Source organism: Balaenoptera ricei, chromosome 12 (assembly GCF_028023285.1).
Source record: "Balaenoptera ricei isolate mBalRic1 chromosome 12, mBalRic1.hap2, whole genome shotgun sequence".
Lineage (NCBI taxonomy): Eukaryota > Metazoa > Chordata > Mammalia > Artiodactyla > Balaenopteridae > Balaenoptera > Balaenoptera ricei.
In genome coordinates, this window is record NC_082650.1 from 27,335,827 (window position 1) to 27,358,713 (window position 22,887).

Below are 22,887 nucleotides of genomic sequence, written 5' to 3' on the forward strand. Positions count from 1 at the left end.
AATAAGTGTCAGAGCAGGACAAGCCCCATATTCTTGGACTTGTCATCAGGTACATTTCCCTCTAAGTCTGTCCACAGATTTCATATGTCCGTTAAAAATATGATTTTCCAGGTTGTTGTTAGATTTTTTTTTTTTTTTAACTCGAGCTTTTATGTAAGCGTAACATGTAAGCACAAGTCTACTTAGTTCCCTAACTTTAAAGATGGGCCAGTTCTGTGACACCTGTGTTGGAGTGTTCTTCCTAAGCCCGCTCATTATGTGGAAGGGTAAAGATGAGTCCCACCTTCTCAGTGAGGCCCGTGGTGTTCACAGCAGCCCATCTGATATTTCTTTGTTTAGCTTTGAAGCATTGAAATCAGGTAAGAGGATGGAGGTGGGGAGTACAAAAAAGATTCCTTTTTTCCTAACTTTAGTAGAAAACTCGCCATGTTCCGCTGGAACATAAGGATATATCAGAAGAGACCTAGAAGGTCACCAGCAGGGAGCCATGGTCTTTTTTCCTGGCCAAGAACTCCCAGCCCGCTCCTTTCTTTTCCTTCAGGGAACAGATCCTGGTTGCTAACTCTGTTTCTTCCACCCTGAGTCCATTTGACTTGGCAACCTCACACCCGCTGTTCCCACTTCCTACTTCTGGCTGTAATTACCTAAATGTTAGTCACAGAAACTTTCCAATTTTGGGGACTCTCCATTTATTTATCCTTACGATGACCTCGTCAATGTTACATTGTCCCAAATAGCTCTCAAAAGTTGTCTTTGTCTTCCCTTGGAATGAGACCTAGGCTAGATTGTCTCATTTGTCTTGCTTCCAGGGTTGGTTATCAAAGGGTCCTGGAGTATTGAAAAAACATTTGAGGATGTTTCTCTTACAGCCAGTGAGTGCACTGATCAAAAGCCCCTAAAGACTTTAGGCAAGAACAAAGTTGTAGTGGGGTAATGCATCTTCAGAAACATTTCACTGGTAAGGAACTGGAATTTATGTTGACTTTTATTTTTTTCATTTCTAGGCACTTTAGGTGAAAAGTTTCCATGAAGTGATGTGAGATATTGCAGTTGCCTCTTAAATTTATTCCCTTCGTCCTTTTTTTTCCTTCAATGGATTTAGCACAAATTAAACATTCACTATTCTACCTCGGTAGTTAGATACCTTTTGAGGTCTTGTTTACTATTTATTTGTCCTGAGTTAAAATGCACAAATAGTACCTTTCTTTCTTTGAAGTTGATGCCTCCTTTAAGGTTGCATCATAAGCTGTAAGTAAACTCTCCTTCAAGAGAGCCATTTGTATCCATTTGGCTTCTATAAAACACGAGCAAGCGTTCATAAGAATTCAGTAGATTGCTATAGGGGTGATTTAATATAGTTTTAGAATTTGTTATAATGCGTGCATTACCTGAAATGAAAGCAAAGAAGACATGTAAGAGGCATTCAGTGAGCAATTCTTCAGGAAGACATAACGTGTTGGCTGTAGGCCAGTAGCAGCTGTGGTTATTTCCTATGGTGCCAAGCAGAGGGGAGGCTTCAGCGCACTCAGCCCTCACCACAGCTCCCTTCATCACCACCTCCATTTCTGTGCCAGATGCACCAAACAGAAATCATGGTAGAGTAGCTCCTGTGCTGGGCATGAGGACATCTCTCCTTCCACTGGCACAAGGACAGTGCTGACTCTGATAGGCCTTTAGCCAAAAGTAAATGATAGAATACAGAGTTGGAAGGGACCAGCGATCACTCAATCCAATTCTTCGTGTGTTATATTAGAGAGAGGTGAAATGGCACGTGGCCACTCAGGAGCAGAGCCAAGACTTACACATATCTATCCTAATTCATAGTCCAATATTTTATACATTCATTAACTAATTAATGTATTCGTCCTTTTATTGAGCACCAACTATATGCCCTGCAATCTGCTAGGCAATCAGTGGGGATATAAATATGAACTAAACATGGCTCTTACATCCAAGGAACTCATGATGTAGGATAGGAGAATTGTACGAAGCAATATTTGCAATGTTGTACATGCAGTGCTTCATAGAGGTCCGTATGAGGGGTCATGAGGGCAAAAATAAGGACATCACCTGTTTCTGTTAGGAGGTTAGGTGTCATTGAAGGCAGTCAAGGCCTGCTTCACAGAGAACAGGTTTCTTATGCTATACGCAGAGCATGCTGTGTGGTACAGGATGAAGATAAGGGTGTGTTTTTTTTGTTTGTTTTTGTTTGTTTGTTGTTTTTTTACTTAGAGGGATGAGAGAAGGGCATGCCTATCTCAGGAAAGGGTGTGGTTTGCTACTCTGGAGAGATGCTCCATAAATTAAGTTTGGAAAATCCCGCCTGCTATGTCCCTGGCTTTGTGATAATCCAACATTTTCCTATTTGTGTTTTTTGTGAACTGTGTGTGTGTGTGTGTGTGTGTGTGTGTGTGTATGGATGGGTGGAGAGATGCATTAACTATCTGTGAAACACTGTGGGAAAAGCCACTTTCAACCTTCCTCAACAACATCACTCATTTGTCTCTTAATTTCCATCCCCCATGGCACCACCATTGTCCAAGTCCTTATTTTGGCATCCCTGGGCTTTGGCAGTAGCTACCTAAATGATTTTTCCCATCCAATACTAAATACCACTATCTAATTCATATTTTTAAAACTTTAACAATGTTTACCTTTTAATTATTTGTCTTTCTTGGGTAATGCATTCACCTGATACAAAAATTTATAAGTGCAAAAGGATATGTTAGTGAAAAGTCATGCTCCCATCCTTGTCCCCCAGCCAGCCAGCTCCCCTCTCCATTGGCAACCACTGTTAATAGTTTCTTTATATCCTTCCAGAGAGATTTTAGAAATACACAAATTAGAATTTTCTTTTTCTACCTTTTATATACATAAATAGGAGCATAGGGTAACAACCATTCTGTCCTTTGCTTTTGTTCACTTAGCAGTATATCTTGGAGACCTTTCCATATCACTCTGTAGAGAACTTCCTCATCCTTTGTTCAGCTGCATTGTATTCCATCGTATGGAGGGACCATAGTTTATTTAGCCAGTTTCTAGTTGATAGAACATTCGTATTGTTCCAAACCTTTGCTTTTACAAACAATGTCCTTGTGTGTGCTGATACTTCTTTATGTATATCATTCACCTAAAAAAAACCACTTTTACTGTCATATGCCCAAATGCCCACACAACGAAGTACTTTATTTTGACATTCAAGGCCTTCTTCAGTAAGGCCCCAGATAACTGTCTAATATTATCAATGTGTGCCAAAATGAACTTTCTGTTTTAGCCCAATGATTGAATTCAAGACCTTTTTCAAGTACCCCTTTATTTCTCTCTTCTGTACTTCTCGAAATGATCTGTTTTCTTTAGCCCCCAGTAATGATATTTATTGTTCCTTAAATGGGCCTTTGTGGTTCCTAGTCCTCTAGCCTGGATCTCCACCTCCCTGCTTTGCCTTTGGAAGGTGTGGCCTGTTCTTGGCTCCTCTTGAGTTCCACCTTCTCTGATGATCTTTTCAGCCTTCCTCAAACTCTAGGAACATCCTTCTCTTAGAAACCCCAGCCCTTGCTGTAGTATAGCTCTTTCGGTGTAGCATGTGTGTGCATACATGCCTGTGCGTCCAGGCTTATAATGTTTCTTTATAAATGTGTATATGTTCTTTTTTCATCAGCAAGATTGTGAGGTATTGATGGGTCTCTTTTAGTATTTTATATACATCTTTATGACTCTCACAATTACCCTGCACAGTTCCTTCCTCTATAGATTTTTGTTTCCTCATCTGTTACCCATAAACGTTCAAAAATCTTACATGCTGCTCCAAGCCAAAGCCCTCCTAGGTTCCCTTTTGCCCCATATTGATCCTGGGATGAATGACAGCTGGTCCCCTGGGCCTTGCGTTCCTCCTCTGCTCCTCTCTTACCTCGCCTGAGCTGGCTCCTCTCCTTAGCCAGATGGACCACCCTTTAGGCTCCACGAATGCCTTACATTTCCTGTTTCCATGGCAACATACATGCCATCTTTTCCAAAACACTGTCCCATCTCTCTTTCCTAAATCATGATTCCCCAACCTCAGTGAAGCCCTTATGCCACAGGCTCTTCTAGATTGTCCCTTCCATGTCTCTAGTCATTTTAAAGTCTAGGAATAATAATATGTTAGCTAGCTTTATTGAGAACTTTCCATACACCAGACACGGTATAGCCACGTTATTTGCATGATCTCACTTATTTCTCACAGCCTAGAAGATAGGGACACTGCCTGCAGTGTATTTATCACATTTCACTTCTTATGGAACAATACGTAACAATATTTATGACTAGTTATTGTCAGATGTTCTTATTGTCTACATGTAGATTTGCCCACTCTGACAAGTAGCCAATACCCTTTATTTCCAGCTTTATTCCAAGCATGCTGCTAGGTTTCTTCCCAGGGCATAAGTGAGATTGTGCTTTGGGAAAGCAAACTCGTTTAAATCTCTTCCCAAAAAGATTGTAGCTATAAGATAATTCTGCACATACATACTCTGCGGAAATGATTTTTTGGTTATTCGGGTTTTGGATTCTACGTGTTTATGCTTTTTTCCTTCAACCGTAGACGGTACCTTTGTGCATTCTTGTCTCCTCCATCAGACTGTAAACTTAGATGCAGAAGCTTACTCTACACCTTCTGTTCACATTTTAAATTTCCAATTGCTAAATTAATAAATAATAAAGTCGTTAATACAAATTTTTCTACGTAGAATATTTTAATTAATTAGTTGAATTAATTTTGTTTTAACTTCTGCTTTACTTTTCTCTTTTCTCATTTTTCAGGAAATCATTTGCCAGAAGAATACTGTGAGTATTTTACTTAACCCTTCCAGAAACTTTTTTATCTTTTCTTTTCCGTCAACTGATCTCTGGTATATTTTCCATTTCTACAATTATTAATTTCTATTTCTTTTTTTCCTCTTTAGAATTTCTAACATATCAATATAAATATGGGTTATTTTACATAAATATTCCTTTATAGTGAAACTTTATACTAATGGGAGATGACACTGATACCTGTTTTCTTCCATATATAATTATGTTTTAGAAAAAAATTTCCATACTATATTCAATTTTGTGTAATTATGAATGTTACTAAAGCAGCATATATACATACACTGATACACATATGTATGTCTATCTGTATATACACATATATAGATATCTATGTCTATATATACACTGTATCTATACACTATATATTACAAATTATAAATATACATATACACACACGTACACACACATATGGAGATTTGTATCGATATATTGATATATACATACTTCTATCATCTTTATATTGGTACTGACTTAAGTTCCTAAGTCCTTTTTTTTCTTTTATAATATCACACACATTCTATTCTTTTTTTTTTATTAAATTTATTTATTTTTTATTTATTTTTGGCTGCGTTGGGTCTTCATTGCTTCCCACGGGCTTTCTCTAGCTATGGCGAGCGGGGGCTACTCTTCATTGTGGTGCGCGGGCTTCTCATTGCGATGGCTTCTCCTGTTGCGGAGCATGGGCTCTAGGTGCGCAGGCTTCAGTAGTTGTGGCACACGGGCTCAGTAGTTGTGGCTTGCAGGCTCTAGAGCACAGGCTTGGTAGTTATGGCGCACGGGCTTAGTTGCTCCGCGGCATGTGGGATCTGCCTGGACCAGGGCTCAAACCCGTGTACCCTGCATTGGCAGGCAGATTCTTAACCACTGCACCACCAGGGAAGTCCAAGTTCCTAAGTCTTGTAGACCATACTTTAAGACCTTTGAAACCACACTGCAAAGTTCTTACCCTCCACACAGAATTAAACAAAAGTTAAAAAGTGATAAAAATAAATTTAAAAACTTTTAAATGCATGAAAGATAATTATAATATATTCTGAAATCAGCCTTGTTATGCCAATGGTTTTTCATTTTGGAAGGTAAGCCAGTATTTAAAACCTTAAAGAATGTATCTCTGAAACTTAGAGTGGAAATAACATACTACATAAAGATCTGCACATGGCTCCATTTAAGATGAGGATTAGAGGATAAGATTAAATTTACAATGATGAGGATAAGATTAAATTTACAATGGGTAAATTTCCCTTAGATTGGAAATTTAAGAAATAAAGATTTAAGAAATTTAAGAGTTCAGATCAGAGACTCATTGCAGCATAAATAATGTTGCCGTGATAAACTCATTCTTCACATCTCAACAGGAAATGAACAATTACTGCTTCATGCATCAATTCAGTGTAACAGATTTTGTGAAGCAAATGTTGATGGAACATGAACTGTGTGCCAGGTTTTGGGCTTGGTCCCACAAGAGACTCACTATGAAGGCTGAAATTAAAGACAACCCATTCATAACTGTCCCAGGAGACAACAACTGAGAAGTGCCAGAGTCTCGCTGGGGGAGAAGGTCAAGCAAATAAGCAAACAAACAAATTAGAATTAACATAAGGTAGTGTGCCAAAGAGTGAGCGCCCCTTCCCTCAAGCAGGAATGGAAGGTCTTTCAGAGGAGGTGGCATTTACCTGAATGGCAGGAAAGAGCTAATCATGCCCAGTGATGGGTTGGATGTGTGGGGAAGCAGGTTTATAAGTTGACCCTATACTGCATGTTATGAACAAGTCACCCATTGACTTGAGGAAGCTGCTGTGTTTCTGGTGCTGGGTGTCCTTCTCAAAGTTGAGTATTTTGAGCATATATTTCAATATGTTTGACTGCTGAGAGCATATCTTCCCAGAAGCTTAATTCATTTTCCATACATACTTATGTTCACCTTTATGTAACCTTTAAAAATTGAAAAACAGAATTGGCATTATTATTTTTTAAAACAAAAGCAGTGAAGATAATCGGAGAGAATACATCTAGATTTTGAGCTGCGTGTTTTTATAGCCATGAAAACAAGCATGGGCCGGAGAGATCAGCCTTGTTATTTTGTGATCATGCCTTAGTATTTTGAAATGTAAAGAAATGTGCTGTGGTCTTTCTTTTTCGAGAAGTAGGTTTAAATATTTTAGAATTAGTATCTTATTAATAAAAGACAGTTGTTGCAACTGAAATGTCTTTTCTTGATCACACAGTCCTTGTTTTTATTTGCTTTGGATTATTAGTTATTTCAAACTCGGGGTTTGGTAACAATCTGTAAATAAAAATCGCAGTAATGATATTTCTAAGTTATATGTGAGCCAGCTTGGGAAATAAATGTTCCCTTATTATTAGTGTTCATCATTCTGAAAAAGTGCTTTTCTCAGCAGCTGTTATCTTTTTTAAAAACACGAAGGGTGGGAGGGAGGTGCAAGAGGGAGGAGATATGGGGATATATGTATACATATAGCTGATTCACTCTGTTCTACAGCAGAAACTAACACAACATTGTAAAGCAATTATACTCCAATAAAGATGTTAAAATTAATTAATTAATTAATTAAAAAAAAACAAACAATCCGAAGTCCACAGCCCGCTCCCCCCACGCACACTTCCTCCCCACTGCATGCTCGCTGGGCTGGCTCTCAGCTCAGGCCTAGAAGCATAAGTATCCATGTGCCTCCTGCTGTTTACTGCTCTCCCCCTTTTTTTGGCCATAAACAATGGGACATTGAAAAAAAATATTAGAAAAAAAATACTGCCTTAGAAACATAAGGAAGAGACGCCAAAAAAGAGCAGTGAGGCCAGGAACTTGGGAAAGCCTTAGCGTGCTGAATACCTTCAACAAGCGTTCTGAAACCTCATCCCATGGGGTCTGAAGACAGTTTCAGGAATCTGATTTCCTCTGCTGTTTGCATGACTCTCATTTTCTCTCCTTACCCACCTACTGCTCAACACACACCCAGACATCTGATAGTCATCCTCTCCCAGAATTAGTTTTACACAGATGCATTATTCCCCAATATCCAGTCTTTCAGTAATAACGTGTGCTGGTTCATGTCTTACGCACAGATACACATGGTATTAAGGCTTCTGAGGATACAGAACTTTATCCAGCAGCAGAAGAAACTCTGATAGTGCTTTTCTGGTTTATTGGCTTCTCATCTGTTTGTCCTTATTTTGTGACTTAGAAGATTCAGAGCCTTTCTTTTGTAATTTTGAGTCCAAGTGCTTATCTAAAACAAGAGTATTTGATTCTGTTGCTCTTTTATGTAGCTCCCTCATAGCTTAAGCTCCAGAAACTTTAAAAAGCAATCTCTTGATATACTTGCCTTTCTTTTCTGTTTAGACAGTGGCTTGGGTAAAAGGATTAAAATGGTGGACCTGCTGTGGGATCTTGGTAACATTTTAGTAGCAGGATATGTTTATTTTTCCTCTTCCCCACTAGTCTTCCAGTTATTGGTCCATGAAGGAGAACTTGCAAAAGGAACAATTTAATGTGCTTGATTTAAAAATCAAATCTCAACCTTTGGAGGTTCTTCTCGCACTTTAAATGGAAGTCATGTCCAGTTTCTGCTTCATTACCTGAAATACAAGTGCCTCAAAGAATAACATGTTCATAAATAATTAAACCTAGCCGTAAGGGCATTTGACACTTCTCATCTGTTTGCTACGAGGCAGTAGCCTGGCTCATGCAGGGGTCCGTGCAAGGTGGCCTGAGGCAAAGGGGTTGGTGTGCCAGCAGGTCAAGGCCAGGCGGGAGGGTGCCCAGCCCCCAAGCCATAATGGCAGGCCCTCTGGAGAAGGAAGTGCCAGCAGGTCAAGGCCAGGCGGGAGGGTGCCCAGCCCCCAAGCCATAATGGCAGGCCCTCTGGAGAAGGAAGTCCTGGCCTGGAGTCCCAGACACATCACAGCCCAGCTGTGTGACCTTGCCAAGCCTTACCTGAAGCCTCGCCTGTAAAATGGAGACAAGATCCCCTCCCTCAGTGGGCTGTTGTGAATGTATGGCCATTCATTCCCAGGCACATGCCAAGGTGAATAAATGTTTGCTCTCATTTGTTTAGTTCGAAGGATAAGAGAAGTGATGCATCGTTCTCTGTAATTCTGACATGGAACAAATAATTTGGGCTCCTGGACTCCCTAGAACAGTGATAAATAGAGTTTTCCACCCATCTCATTCTAGTTTTCAGCCCCTTGCTTTTTGCTTTCTCTCTGGATTTTTCTCTTAGAGGTCTCTCCCATTTCCTCAGATTCAGCCATGCCAAAGAATTACCAGATCTGTATTTTGGCTTGAAACTCTTTTACATTCCAATCACACATGTCCAACTCTGTTTTGGACATTATCCCTTTAGATGTCCTGTTCCCCTTAAATCCCAACTTTTCAAAAGTGTGCATGTCACCCTACCCACCCCAAATCAAATCTCACCCACTTGAAGTTCTTCTCATATTTTAACTGGAAGTCAGACTCTGTGTATGATTCGTTACCTGATACATATCTAATGCCCCTGAGTGTAATCTGTTCATAAATAATTAAGTCTGGTTCCGCCTTCTGAATTCTTGCTTTTTGTTAAGGATCCCACTCTTCTTTAAGGAGCCCCATTTACAACTCTGGAGTCACCTTTGATGCCTTCCTCTTCCTCTCTCTCAATATCTGTAATCAGCTGGCTGGTCTCAATGATTTGTTCTTCTTGATGTCAAGTGCACACGTCCACTGTTGCTGCTGCCAATCTGGTCATGCTTTGTAGCTTCCCACCTAATTTCCTTAAATCTCGTTTCTTTCTCTTTCAGTTCTTTCCGTTTTCTGGCCAGACTGTCAAAATGCACAACTTTGTTTATGTTTTCTTTCCTGCTCTGAATCCTTCCATGATTCCCACTGCCCAGCATATGGAGTTTGAAACCCTTATGTATTCACTTCTCCTTCCCTGAGCCCTAAGCTCTGGTCAAGACTCGCTTACTCAGGGGTGTCCAGTTCAATTTCTCCTTTATACTTCCCACCTCCACTTTTGTTTGCACCCTCACTTGGCATCATCAGGAGCGGACAGAAGGCGGTGCTGAGTGAGCGGAGAGTGGCACAGGCTGAGGCTGGAGAGAGAGGCAGCGTTTGGATAGTCAAGCCCTTGTAGGCTACAGTGACCTGTTTTATCTTCATGCCAGGAGCAAGCGAGGGGGCTTGAAGCACCTGAGGGAAGTCATCTGATATAGGTTGTTGAAAGATCACTTTGACAGCTGGGTAGAAAATAGATTCACGGGCAAGAAGAGAAGCAGAGAGCCCACCTAAAAGCCAATTACAATGGCTCGGGCCAGGTATGTTGGTGGCATGGTCTGCAGTGTTGGCAGAGAAGATGGAGGGAAATGGACCAGTACGAGGTGGAATAGACAGGACTTTGATAGGCTATGGAAGGAAATGGAAGCATCAAGGATAACTTCAGGGTCTCTAGATTTAGTAACTGGGACACTAATGGAGCCACGACTGCGATAGAGCAGCCTGGAGGGGAGCAGCTTATTCTGGCATCACTCACACATTGCTGTCACGTGGGCAGCCCTGAACTGTTAGCTCTTATCATTTCCATGTATTTATGCTGTGTCTCTCTGACTAAAGTTTAAGTTCCCTGAAGGCCAAAGGCTGTGTTTTAAGCTACCCTGTTTTACCTACAGCATATATCATTTTGCCTTAGCCATGAGAAATGGTGAATAAATATTTAATCAATTGATAGAAACTGTGCCATACTTTTTTTTAATCATCTGTAAGTCCTAATTATTTGAAGTAAGGAATTAAAGAAATTGGAAGAGATTTCCGTTTTCATAGGTCATCAAATGGGAAATGAGGTTTTTTTAAATTTACCTTCACATTCAGGATTATTATTTAAAAGTAGGATTTAGGGTTACGTCAGTGTGGAGTCTGCAGGCCAGCTCACCACCTCCTGGCACCTCCTCTTCCCACAGATGTGCACTGGGAACTACACGTTTATTCCTTACATGATAACTCCACATAACAAGGTCTACTGCTGTGATAGCAGCTTCATGAAGGGCTTGTCAGAGCTCATGCAGCCGAACTTTGAGCTGCTCCTTGGACCCATCTGCTTACCTCTTGTGGATCGTTTCATTCAACTTTTGAAGGTGGCACAAGCAAGTTCCAGGTAAAGTTTAGTAATGCTATTTGGTGGTGATAAAGAAGTGTTCATCTACTTCATTTATTTGTGCAACTTATCAGATGTTTCTTACATGCAGTACTCAGCCAAGAACCAGGGAAAAATATATAATACCCTCTACGTGGATAAAATAGATGCTGCCTCGTCCACTTCTTGCATTTCGTCCACTTTATTCAGAGGAGAACAACTTGAAATCAGAAAAAAAAAAAAAAAGACTGTTAACTGTGTTGTAGTAATGTTAGAGCTAAAAATATATTCAAAGTACAGAAATATTATCTGAATAAATGTCCAGAGACTTTTAGTGTAAGGACAAGAACTCTCTAAAAATTGCTGAAAGCACTATTATATTTTAGTTAAGAGCAGTCATTTAGGTTGATAAATGGTGATGCTGGATCGGAAGGAAAGTGTTATATTATGTTCAAATCACAGGCACACCTAATTTATTTAAAACAATTTCTACTCAAACCAGTAAAATGAAAAATAAAGTTTTAGCATTATAAGTGGTACATTGCAGTGTCTTGGAAAATTCATTACCATGGAGTGTCTTTACCTTTAATTCTTACTGAAGCAAGTTAATTCTTACTGAAACAAGGCAGAGTGTAAAAGAACAGGGTGCCCCAATTTTTAAATAATACCAGATAGATAAGGTGTTCATTCTGTGCATCTTAATGAACTGAAAGGTACGAATGCTGCAGATGTCTTTCGTTTCCTTATAAGATCATTGCTTTTCATTGAAATCCTTTCTAATATTAACTCTAAAAAATGTGTGTTTTCCCACCAGCCAGTATTTCCGGGAATCTATACTCAACGATATCAGGAAAGCTCGTAACTTATACACTGGTAAAGAATTGGCAGATGAATTGGCAAGAATTCGACAGCGAGTGGATAATATTGAAGTCCTGACAGCAGATATTGTCATAAATCTGTTACTTTCCTACAGAGATATCCAGGTGAGAAGCTGCTCAAAGTCACGTCTTTGTCATGTAGCATGTTGGAGGAATGAGGGAGTGTTAATATCCAGTTTTAGTTAGCTATTAAGTCATTCATGTCACTACATGTAATTTTTTATTGACTCTCCTAAGCTTTCCATCCAGAGATTTTATGATAAATGAAACAGACTCATATAAGTTAACCATCAGTGATTGTGAAAGACTTGTACGGTAAAGGTCTGACTTTTTCCTCCAAAAGAACAAAAAGAAAAATTTGCATGCACAGCTAATCTGAAGACAGCCTGTTCTATTCCATTAGCCTCCGGCACACCCATCAGTCAATAAGTGAAAGCTTTGTTTTGGCAAATAGCAGAAATTTTTAGAGCTTTCCAGACATATCTCTTACTCCTGGAATTTGTGTTGCTTGAAATTGATAGTGCTGGGTCTAACTAGATAGAAGTATGAAATGTGCAATTGATTAATTATAAAAATAACTTTAAAAATATATAAAGTAAAGCATGAACATGCAATATTATTTTTATTGGGATGTCTTAAAACTTTTAAATTATGGTAAGTAGCATGAAATCCTCTCTGAGTTGGGGATTTGCTATTGGATTTTTACAGTAAAATTTAAGCGACTTCTGGTTTCTTATTCCCAACCTTTCAGGCCCTAGTAAAGCATCATGTGAACAACAAAGATTCACATACGTGGAAAAAGAGTGGCACTTAGGATTCCATGACTAGAGAGCTTACTTGTTGAAACGGAACAGTTTTGTTACTTATAACAGAAGTTCAATTCGTTGCTCCATGTCCTTGATATTTTGGAAATTATTTCCCTGAAAGTAATTGATAAGACCCTGCATACCAGGAATCTGGCTCCAGGGAGAAGTAAACCACCCATATTTAGACAATGTAGCATTACCATGTTAGGTGGTTTATTGTTTTATAGGTCAGATGTGGTAACTCAATATTTCTAATGTTTTATCTATATAATCCAAACCCCTTATTTAAACAAACAAACAAACAGTTTCTTCTTGGTTTTAGATTCTTCAAAACATTCCATGGGTTCTAGTTCTTTTTTTTAATGCCCTTCTCAGATTCAGGTAGCTGGTTGGCCAAAGGCATTTCATTGTCAGGACTTTCTCCCAATGGTTTAATTCTGTGTTATTCTCCTCTTGTTTAAAAGGACTATGATTCTATTGTGAAGCTAGTAGAGACTTTAGAAAAGCTGCCAACCTTTGATTTGGCCTCCCATCACCATGTGAAGTTTCATTACGCATTTGCACTGAATAGGTAAGAAGAAAAAGTTTCCATCCACAATGTGCTAACATATTATTTTTTAACCTCCATATTCTTTCTATGGTACGTTTTTGCTATAGCCTTGCAACCACTCCCTATTAGAATGTAATGTTAATATTTCTACTTCAACCATGTAAAATATAGGAAGCATGCATTCTGATTTTTTCTGACTTTTTTGTCAGTAAAAAAATGTCCCTCAATGCTTGTATATTTAAATTCTAAAAATTCTTTTTCTTCTCTGTCAAAATTTGTATTTGCTATTTATATATTTTTTAGGATTTTTTAAATTCCATGGATATGATGTTATCTTTAAATATACTCAACACCAAATGATTATTTACACAAAAATGAACTAGAGTAGGGATAGTTATATCTAGGTGAACATATTCCTAACCAGAGAGTATGTTCACTGGGATTGCCCTGAACATACCTAATTATGATTAAAACTCTGTGGGCCGCATTTTAGGTCATGTGTCCATGAATCTTCTAGGACCAGGACTAACACTGCTGCTTCCAGTGCTGCCTCCCCGCCTTCTGTTGGCATCATGGCTGGCACCTACCTCAGTGCCACTTTCTACCCAGAGTCACCGTGGAAGATCATCCCTGCGCTGGCCATAGAGAGGCCTAGAGCACTGAACTGTCCAAAACTTAGTTGTGCTGTTCTCTGCCATGGCAGAGAGTTGAATATGTATGTAATTACTACAACTGGAGAGAATGATAAAAAGAAAAAGGGAGGGGACCTCACATCAATCATTCATTTGCCGTGAAGGCTTAATTATTTTACCGATGAGGAAACTAAAGAGGTGGAGTAAGCATATCGTAAAACTGGGGCTCAAACCCAGATCTAGCTGATGCTGGTATTTGTGTTCTTCATCACTAGGTTCTCCTGCCTTTGTCTCCAAAGAAAAGTCAGCATGCTCTTCAACCAGAGATTGTGTGTTTCCTTTTTTATCTACCCAAACTCTAGAAATTGCTAACTTTGTCAGTACATGTATAATGAAAGTCTATTTTATCTCCCCATTTATTAAACATCTTTTTCTTTAGATTTGGCAGAGTGAGATGAAACCTCCAGAGATTATCTGTTCCAACTGGTTTTCAAATAAATCCTTTTTGAAAGATGAAATGAAAGACGGAATGAAATATATTCTATATTGAAATGAAAAATGAAAGTCCATAGAGCCTCATATTTTCCTTTATCCATATTTTGTCTCTGTCTTTCCTACAATAGAATCGAATGAAATGATAAATGTATTTGTATGCAGCATTATTCTAAACTCAAGGTATTTAGTACAAAGTGTAAAAAGGAATTTCACGCACAGAAAGATTTAAAATAGTAGTTGAGAATACAAATAACTCTTTTTATATAACAGTTTTATTGAAATATAATTCATATACCATACAATTTTATCTAAAGTGTACTATGATTCAATGGATTTTAGTGTATTAACAGAGTTGTGTGACCATGAACACCAAGACTTTTAAAACCTTTGTATCACCACCAAAAAAAGCCCCCTCCCCATTAGCAGTCACCCTCCCATTTCCTCTCAAATCCCCCAGACCTAGGCAACCACAAATCTACTTTCTGTCTCCATAGATTTGCCTACTCTGGACATTTCATATGATGAGCTCATACAACATGTAGTCTTTGTGACTGGCTTCCTTCACTTAGCACAATGATTTCAAGATTCAAGAAATAATTCTTAAGAGAATTTTAATCTTTGAGAACAATCTATACGTACTCGCTGATTTTAAAATGAGCTATATAAAGCAGCTTCCTAGATAATCAATTGGTCACGTGTAGAAAATAAGTGACTCTTGGGTTAAAGTTGGATTGTTGGTATTGTCTGTGAATTAGTTTGCTCAGTGTTTCAGAGTAAAAGCCATTGAAACCTATAGCATCAGGGTTTTGTCTCTGTTTGGATTCCTTGACTCTGCCCCATTCAAGGCCACAGACCGCATTCCTGATCTCACTCCATCAACTTAAATTTGCACAGAGACTGCAGGGAAATTGGAAGGACTGTGGATGGATAAGCACAAATCTATCACCATTAGCAGAAAAGCAACTCAAAAGAAATCCTTGTTAAACGCAGTACACATGCAAATAGGATAAAAAGATTTACAGAAGACTCTCAAAATATAATTGTTGTTTTTATCTTGCCGAACTTCACTAATGTGAATCAATATATTAAATAGAGTTTTAAAAAGATAATTGGCCTAAACTGCTTCTGTAATCTATACTGAAACAATGATGTTTCCCTCCTCTACCTTAGGAGAAATCTCCCTGGAGATAGAGCAAAAGCTCTTGACATTATGATTCCCCTGGTGCAAAGTGAAGGGCAGGTTGCTTCAGATATGTATTGCCTCGTTGGTCGCATCTACAAAGATATGTTTTTGGACTCTAATTTCATGGATTCTGAAAGTAGAGACCATGGAGCTTCTTGGTAAGTGCACAGGATAAGATACTCGATAAATCCATAACATAAAAAATTGTTTGCAAATGAGTGTTAAATTATTGTTATTATCCTTTTGATTGTGTATTATGAAATAAATCTCACAATTTATAGCTTTAGTAAATAATTTTGATGGAATTCATTTAATAAGGCAGAGTAAAATGGGGTAAATTGGTTGAAAAGATAATGATTTAAGAAAAAAGAATTTTAAAAAGTATTATAAAGTATAATACAATAAAAATATAATTTGGGGGAAAGTTCAAGAGACATGAAAGAAGACCTGAATGGAAAAATATACCAAGTTTGTGGATGAGAAGACGATATTTTAAAGATGTTAATTCTCCACAGCAGGGCTTTTCATGTAATTCAACAAGTTGATTCTAAAATTTATTTGAAAAACTAAAGGGCCAAGAACGGGCAAAGCAATTTTGGAGAACAAGGTGGAGGGACTTGCTCTCCCAGATAACAAGACATACTATAACAATGTAATAATTAAGATGTTGCAGTATGAGTGTAAGCATAGACAAATAAAACACTGGAACCGAACAGAGAAGCTGGAACAGACTGAGATATATAGATTTGAGACTAGATTTATGACATGGTATGCTTCATGAGCCAGAGTGGAAAGAATAGACTCTTCAGGAATGGTACTGGGAAAATTTGTTTATCTGCTTGTAAAATAAAAATGAATCCCTAGTCTAACCCATGCACAGAAAATAAAATTCAAGTGAATTAAAGATCAAAATTTTTTTTAAAAACAACCTTTAGAAAAAATATTTTTAGAATAAAATATACAAACTGAATTTATGACTTTGGGATAGGAAAGAATTTCTTAAAGAAGGTATTTTTAATACCATAAACCATAAAAGATTGGGAAAAGTAGAGTCCACTAAAATTTGCATCTGCTCATCAAGGTTCTGTCTTTTGGACAGAGTAGGTTCTATTGCACTGATCGTCCTGCCAATAACAATTATAAACATTGGAAAAACACTTAAAAAGTTTGAAAGCTCCGAAGAGTGACTAAAGATAGTAAGAAACTGAAGAGTTTTAGATCTTTAGATGAAGGGTATCACATTAGATAAGATCCACTTTTAAATGCTTTTTCCTTTGGGGGAGCTCTCTGATCTGCAGGCACAGGGCGGTTAGAACTCAAGATGAAAATCATAGTTTCACTGGTTGGAGGAGTTAGTCTGAGGCTGCCAGAGTGCCTGGAAATTGAGTGATAGACCCCCTAAATGAAGGAGCCACAGAGAGAGCCCAAAATATAAGTATAAACTGCCCTTCCATTTTTGGCTGACCCCTGACATGTGCACATGTGGGGTAAAACTCAAAGGAGTTCAGCGGAAAATAGCAGCCAGAAGGCTGGAGCTGAACAGAGATTTCAGCAGTTGTGTAATGCAGGAGAGACAGAGTTTGGAGTTTGAACCTCACCAAGTCATAAGGGCTTGGGTAAACAGTTTGAGCTTTCCACTGAAACTCCAGAAGGTCCAAGGCTTCAGAATAAAAAAACTACATCCCAGGACTAAGGAAAATTAAGAGGAAAACCAAAACAGAGCCACCCTAATAAAACCTAAAACCAAGATTCCACATGAACAAGGTGAACTGCCAGTGATTTATTTGCATGTTGGAACAAAATTCAACACTCTTAAGAGGAAGATAACAGAATCCAAACTCTCTACAACATATCATTCCAAAATGTCTACTACACCATCAGAAGCTACTAGATTTGTGAAGAGATAGGACAGTATGACCCATAGTAAAAAAAAAAATCAGTCAATAGAGGTAGACCCACAGACAACAAAGATTTTGGAATTAGCAGAGAAGGATATTAAAATAACAATGATAAATATGTTGAAGAGACCACTGGAAAAGATGGATATTATGGGTGAAAATATGAAGAATTATAGGAGATAAATGTAAACTGGAGAAGAACCAAATGGAAATTCTAGAACTGAAAATATAGTATTCAAAGTCAAAATTCCATCCAATGGGATTAATAAATAGGACACAATACAAGAAAGGATCAATAAACTTGAAAACAGGTTATTAGAAATCATTCAAACTGAAACAGAGAAAAGAAAAAGATTGAGAAAGAAATTAATGGTCTCAGTGACCTGTGGAATAGCATTGAGCAGTCTAACATACGTTATTGGAGTCTGAGAAGTAGAGAAGAGAGATGATATATCAGGAAAAATATTTGAAGAATTAGTGACCAAATATTAACCAAATCTGATCAAACAAACAAACAAACAAACAAACAAAAACAGCCCACAGATCTAGGAAGCTCAGCAAAAACCCAAGCAGGGTAAATACAAAGAAAAAAATTCCTCAGGACCTCATAGTCAAATTCCTGTAAAACAAAATTAAAGAACATATCATAAATGCAGCCAGGAAAAAAGATACATTATATTCAAGGGAAAGAGTGAGTTCTGACTTTTAATCAGAAGGAAGCCAAAGACAATGGAATAACGTCTTTAAAGTACTTAAAGCAGAAAACAGTCAACCAAGAATTCTCTACCCAGTGATAATGTCTTTCAAAAGCGAGGGTGAAATAAGGATATTTCTTGATAAATAAAAACTGAGATAATTTGTTGCCAGCAGACCTTTACTACAAAAAATGTTAAAGGAAAATCTTTAGGTTGAAGGGAAGTGATACCAGATGGAAACATGTATCTGTCAGAAGGCATGTAGAGCACTGGAAATGGTAAAAATATTTATGAATACATAGAAAAGATATCATCAACAAAGTAAAATAATAAACCACAGGCAGAGAGCAATGCATGTAACCAATATGGGATTTATATTCAATATATATAAATAACTCCTAAAAATACTTAAGAAAGAAAGAAAAAAGATTAAAAATGGGCGTAGGAGAAGAACAGATCACTCACAAAAGAGGAATCACAAATGGCCAACAAACATATTTTTAAAAAATACAAAAAATGCTCTACCTACAAGCTAAAACAGCCATACCATTTTACACTATGAAGATTAACAAAAATTTATGAATTTGACATTGTCAGTTGTTGGCAAGGATGTTTGAGAAATGGGAGTCCTAGTCCACTGCTGGTTGTGGCAGAAAATCTTATGACTACTTAAAGATTTTGGTATTATCAAGGAAAGTTGACAGTTAGCCTTCCCTAGATCCAGCATATCTACTCCTAGTTTATACCCTAGAGAAATTCTTGAAGTTTCTCTACATAAAAGTTAAAACATAAAAAAAAATAATCTTAAAAGAGTTGAGCAAAATAACCAAATGGCAGGATACATAGAGTATGATTTCGTTTATAGAAACTTTAAAAACAGTCATACACATCTAGTAAAAGTAGAGACGCATGAATGTACATCATAAATTCCCAATTCAGTAGAATAGTTACCAGTGGGGAAGGAGTGAAAAGGGATCGTGAAATGCTTCACATGCAGCTGCAAGAATATTTAAAACATTTTATTTCTTAAGTTGAGTAGTGGGTATATGAGTGGGAAGTGTTGCTTATATTATCCTTCTGTACTTTTTAGTATTTCTAAAATGTTCCCCAAAGAGTGCCTGATTTAAAAAAAATATTAAAGGAGGTAGACTTACAGAAAGAGACAAATACCATATGATATCCTTTATATGTGGAATGTAAAGAAAGCATGGCACACAGGAACCCATCTACAAAACAGAAACAGACTCACAGATGTAGAGAACTGACTTGTGGTTGCTAAGGGGGAGGGGGTTGGGGAAGGGATGGATTTGGAGCTTGGGGTTAGCAGATGTAATTATATATGGAATGGATAAACAACAAGGTCCTACTGTGTAGCACAGGGACCTATATTCAATATCCTATGATAAATCATAATGGAAAAGAATATAAAAAAGAATGTATATATACATGTATAACTGAATCACTTTTCTGTACAGCAGAAGTTAACACAACATTGTAAATCAACTATACTTCAATTAAAAAAAAAAAAAGGAGGTTGACTTAGTTCAGGTGTTCCTCAATGATAGCCGTAACTTTTTTAAAATTGTGAAACAGAAATCTTAACGTTTCAAAATCTTGTATCACCTTAGCAGTTTAATGGTGGCCTGAAATTGGGATAATAGGTTATAATAAGGGAGGAAAACTTCCTAGGTTTTCATTGACAGCTTTGGTTTGGACTTTTAAATTTGTATTATAAATTGTTACTGCAATTCAGAGAGTTTTACCGTTTCTCTTAACCAATTTTTTCCCTGCTGTTATAAAAGAGAAATGTTAACTATGCAACCTTTCTATTACCAGAAGATTTCCACTTTTAGAAGATTCTTAATTGTAGGAGAATTAGAATCTGATATTTGGAAGCACTGTGCTGGTATAAATGCTTTGATTTGGCAGTGATAATGAAATGCATAGGTAATTTTTAAAAGCCTGATTTTCATGGTCAGCAGATTCAAATGGAAAACATCTTATGAAGTTAATGTGCATCGTGCACAGGAATAAAATAGAAGTGTTTCCCCATTTGAAAAACCAAACAATTTAGACTACTGAGAGCTTTCAAGGTCACATAAAGTTCAATAAAGGAACACAGGTTTTTTTTTCTGGTTGTGTTTTTGTTTTAACTTTCTATACTTCCCGATTCTGGCTCCTTTTCAATGGTTCCCATTTAGCTGAGGAACATTAACTACATTAACTGTCTCTCAAAAGATCTTTGTGTTCAAAGTCTTCAGGTCAAATTGAAGATGTCAGTTTTTTATGATTTCATTTTAAGCTATTCAATAATTTTCTTTTTTTTTTCCAATTTATTTTATTTATTTTTGGCTATGTTGGGTCTTTGTTGCTGCGCAGGCTTTCTCTAGTTGCGGCAAGCGGGGGGCCACCCCTCACTGCGGTGCGCAGGCGTCTCATAGTGGTGGCCTTTCTCGCCGCAGAGCCGGGCTCTAGGCACGTGGGCTCAGTAGTTGTGCCGCACGAGTTCTAGAGCGCAGGCTCAGTAGTTGTGGCGCACGGGCTCAGCTGCTCCGCAGCACACGGGATCCCCCTGGACCAGGGCTCGAACCTGTGTCCCCTGCATTGGCAGGCAGACTCTCAACCACTGCGCCACCAGGGAAGCCCTCATTAATTTTCTAGTAAGAACAGGGAAAGCAGTTAGAACTCAAAGCCTTTTCATGGGAAGAGCCTTAGGAGTTGACCTGGGTGTGTCACTCACTGATTTATCGAGTAATATAAGAATGTCACTTCTACTGTAGATTATCTATCTGTAACCTGCCATTATTATCATTATATCCATTTGTCCTACAGGTCGTTAAGAACAATTCCCTCCTATTTTAAAATGGGTGTTTTTTCATGCCCTCACACTTGTAAAGCCACTTCAGTATTTCTTAGTGTTTCAATCCAACTCCCACAGTCCTGCAAACACACTCATTCGCGTTGGTGTGTTGGCATCATCTGTAACCTCCCTTTCTGTTAGAGCTGAGAAGTAAAAGCACGTTGTCAAGGTGCTGACCTAAGAGGGCATTACCGAGGTTATTAGGCATCTGGCCAGACTTACCCAGGATTATGCATTTCCTGAGTCCCAGAGAGTTGTTGCAACTGACCTTTTTTGACCCATAATCCTCTGAGCTTTCACTCGTCAAGTGCCGCGATGGGATAAGGAGTGAGTGGAAGGCAGTCAATCCCTAAAGCTTCTTTCCATGGACAGTTTCCATAGCCTGAATCATTTTCTGTTGGCTTGAATGGACAGTCATCTACTGAGCATGGAAAGTTTAGGATAAGAGCTTCAAGTCAATAGAAAAAGAGCCCCAAGCAGTTGGGATTACAATGGCACATAGAACTCTTTCTTGAAATTTCCCTTCTTTTTTTTTTAAAATTTATTTTATTTTAATTAATTTATTATTTTTGGCAGTGTTGGGTCTTCATTGCTGAGTGCGGGCTTTCTCTAGTTGCGGCGAGCAGGGGCTACTCTTCGTTGCGATGCGTGGGCTTCCCATTGCGGTGGCTTCTCTTGTTGCAGAGCACGGGCCCTAGAGCACGCGGGCCTCAGCAGATGCGGTGCGTGGGCTCAGTAGCTCAGTAGTTGTGGCTGTGGGCTCTAGAGTGCAGGCTCGGCAGTTATGGTGCACGGGCTTAGTTTCTCCGCGGCATCTGGGATCTTCCCAGACCAGGGCTCGAACCCATGTCCCCTGCGTTGGCAGGCAGAACCCCAACCACTGCACCACCAGGGAAGTCCCGAAATTTCCCTTTTTAACATCTTTAATGAGTTTACTGTTCCTGACTTACACCATAGGGAGAAAGCTTGACACTCCTCTGAGCATTCATTGTGTTTGGTATGAGTACTATTATCAGGGCACTTTTTTACTTCTAGGGAGATCTTCTAATGCACATCTATTTTCTGAGAGGTTTACTTGGGATTCAGAATGCAAAAATACAAAATAAGAAGAAAGTTTATGGTTTAGATTTTTTTTTAAGTTTGGAGAATAGTAATATGTTGTAGAACAAACTTTACTTGTTGAAGCGTATCTGGGACAGAGGGTGAATGGTTTAAAGGAACACATCCTGCTGATTTAAGTATAAAAAAAGAGTAGTTCTCTAACATTTGATGTTTTTCACTGTCACTTCCTTAGTTATTTTTGGTCACTGAAGCTCTTGCGGATGGCTAAAATAATGCTAATTTTTTTCTGTATATAAGTTTCTATAATCCAAGTTAAGGTATGAAAAATGCCTTTTTGATCTTTAGGTAACTAAACTGAGTTTAACTTTTAGTTATTAAACGGTTGTAGCTTTTTTATCATGGCTTGTCAATATAAAGTTAAATATAAGTTAAAGAAAGCAGCAATGGTACCCATCACAAGTGCTGGTTTGAGGATGTTTGGGGCTACTATAGAATCAAGAGCAAGGTCGGGACTTTCCTGGCCGTCTGGTGGTTAGGACTCTGAGCTTCCACTGCAGGGGGCGTGGGTTCGACCCCCTGTAGGGGAACTAAGATCCCACATGCTGCGAGGTGTGGCCAAAAAAAAAGAAAAAAAAGAGCAAGGCAAGAGAGTGAAGCTGGGAGGATAGCCAGCTTTCAAAGGAAATATTGTGACCCAAGAGCCTAGACTTACATCCTAAAAAAAAAAAAAAAAATGCAAAAAACAAAACCCACGGAGTTTCTAAAGTGACAGACTGAAATGGAATGACCCAAGGCAATATTATGGACCATGACTTGGAGGTCATGGAAGGTTCATTGCCAAGATTATCTCTG

At 38.3% G+C, this 22,887-nt stretch overlaps 1 protein-coding gene across 4 annotated transcripts in view; it reads left to right on the top strand.

The window, feature by feature from the left end:
* MAP3K5 (mitogen-activated protein kinase kinase kinase 5) overlaps positions 1–22,887 on the top strand; it is a 221,493-nt gene that overhangs the window by 75,557 nt on the left and 123,049 nt on the right. For all 4 annotated transcript variants that reach the window (XM_059941122.1, XM_059941121.1, XM_059941123.1 and 1 more), the window contains 5 exons: positions 4,798–4,821; positions 10,804–10,997; positions 11,791–11,959; positions 13,125–13,231; positions 15,508–15,678. In XM_059941122.1, the coding sequence (XP_059797105.1) occupies positions 4,798–4,821; positions 10,804–10,997; positions 11,791–11,959; positions 13,125–13,231; positions 15,508–15,678 (665 nt within the window). The remainder of the gene's footprint in view (positions 1–4,797; positions 4,822–10,803; positions 10,998–11,790; positions 11,960–13,124; positions 13,232–15,507; positions 15,679–22,887) is intronic.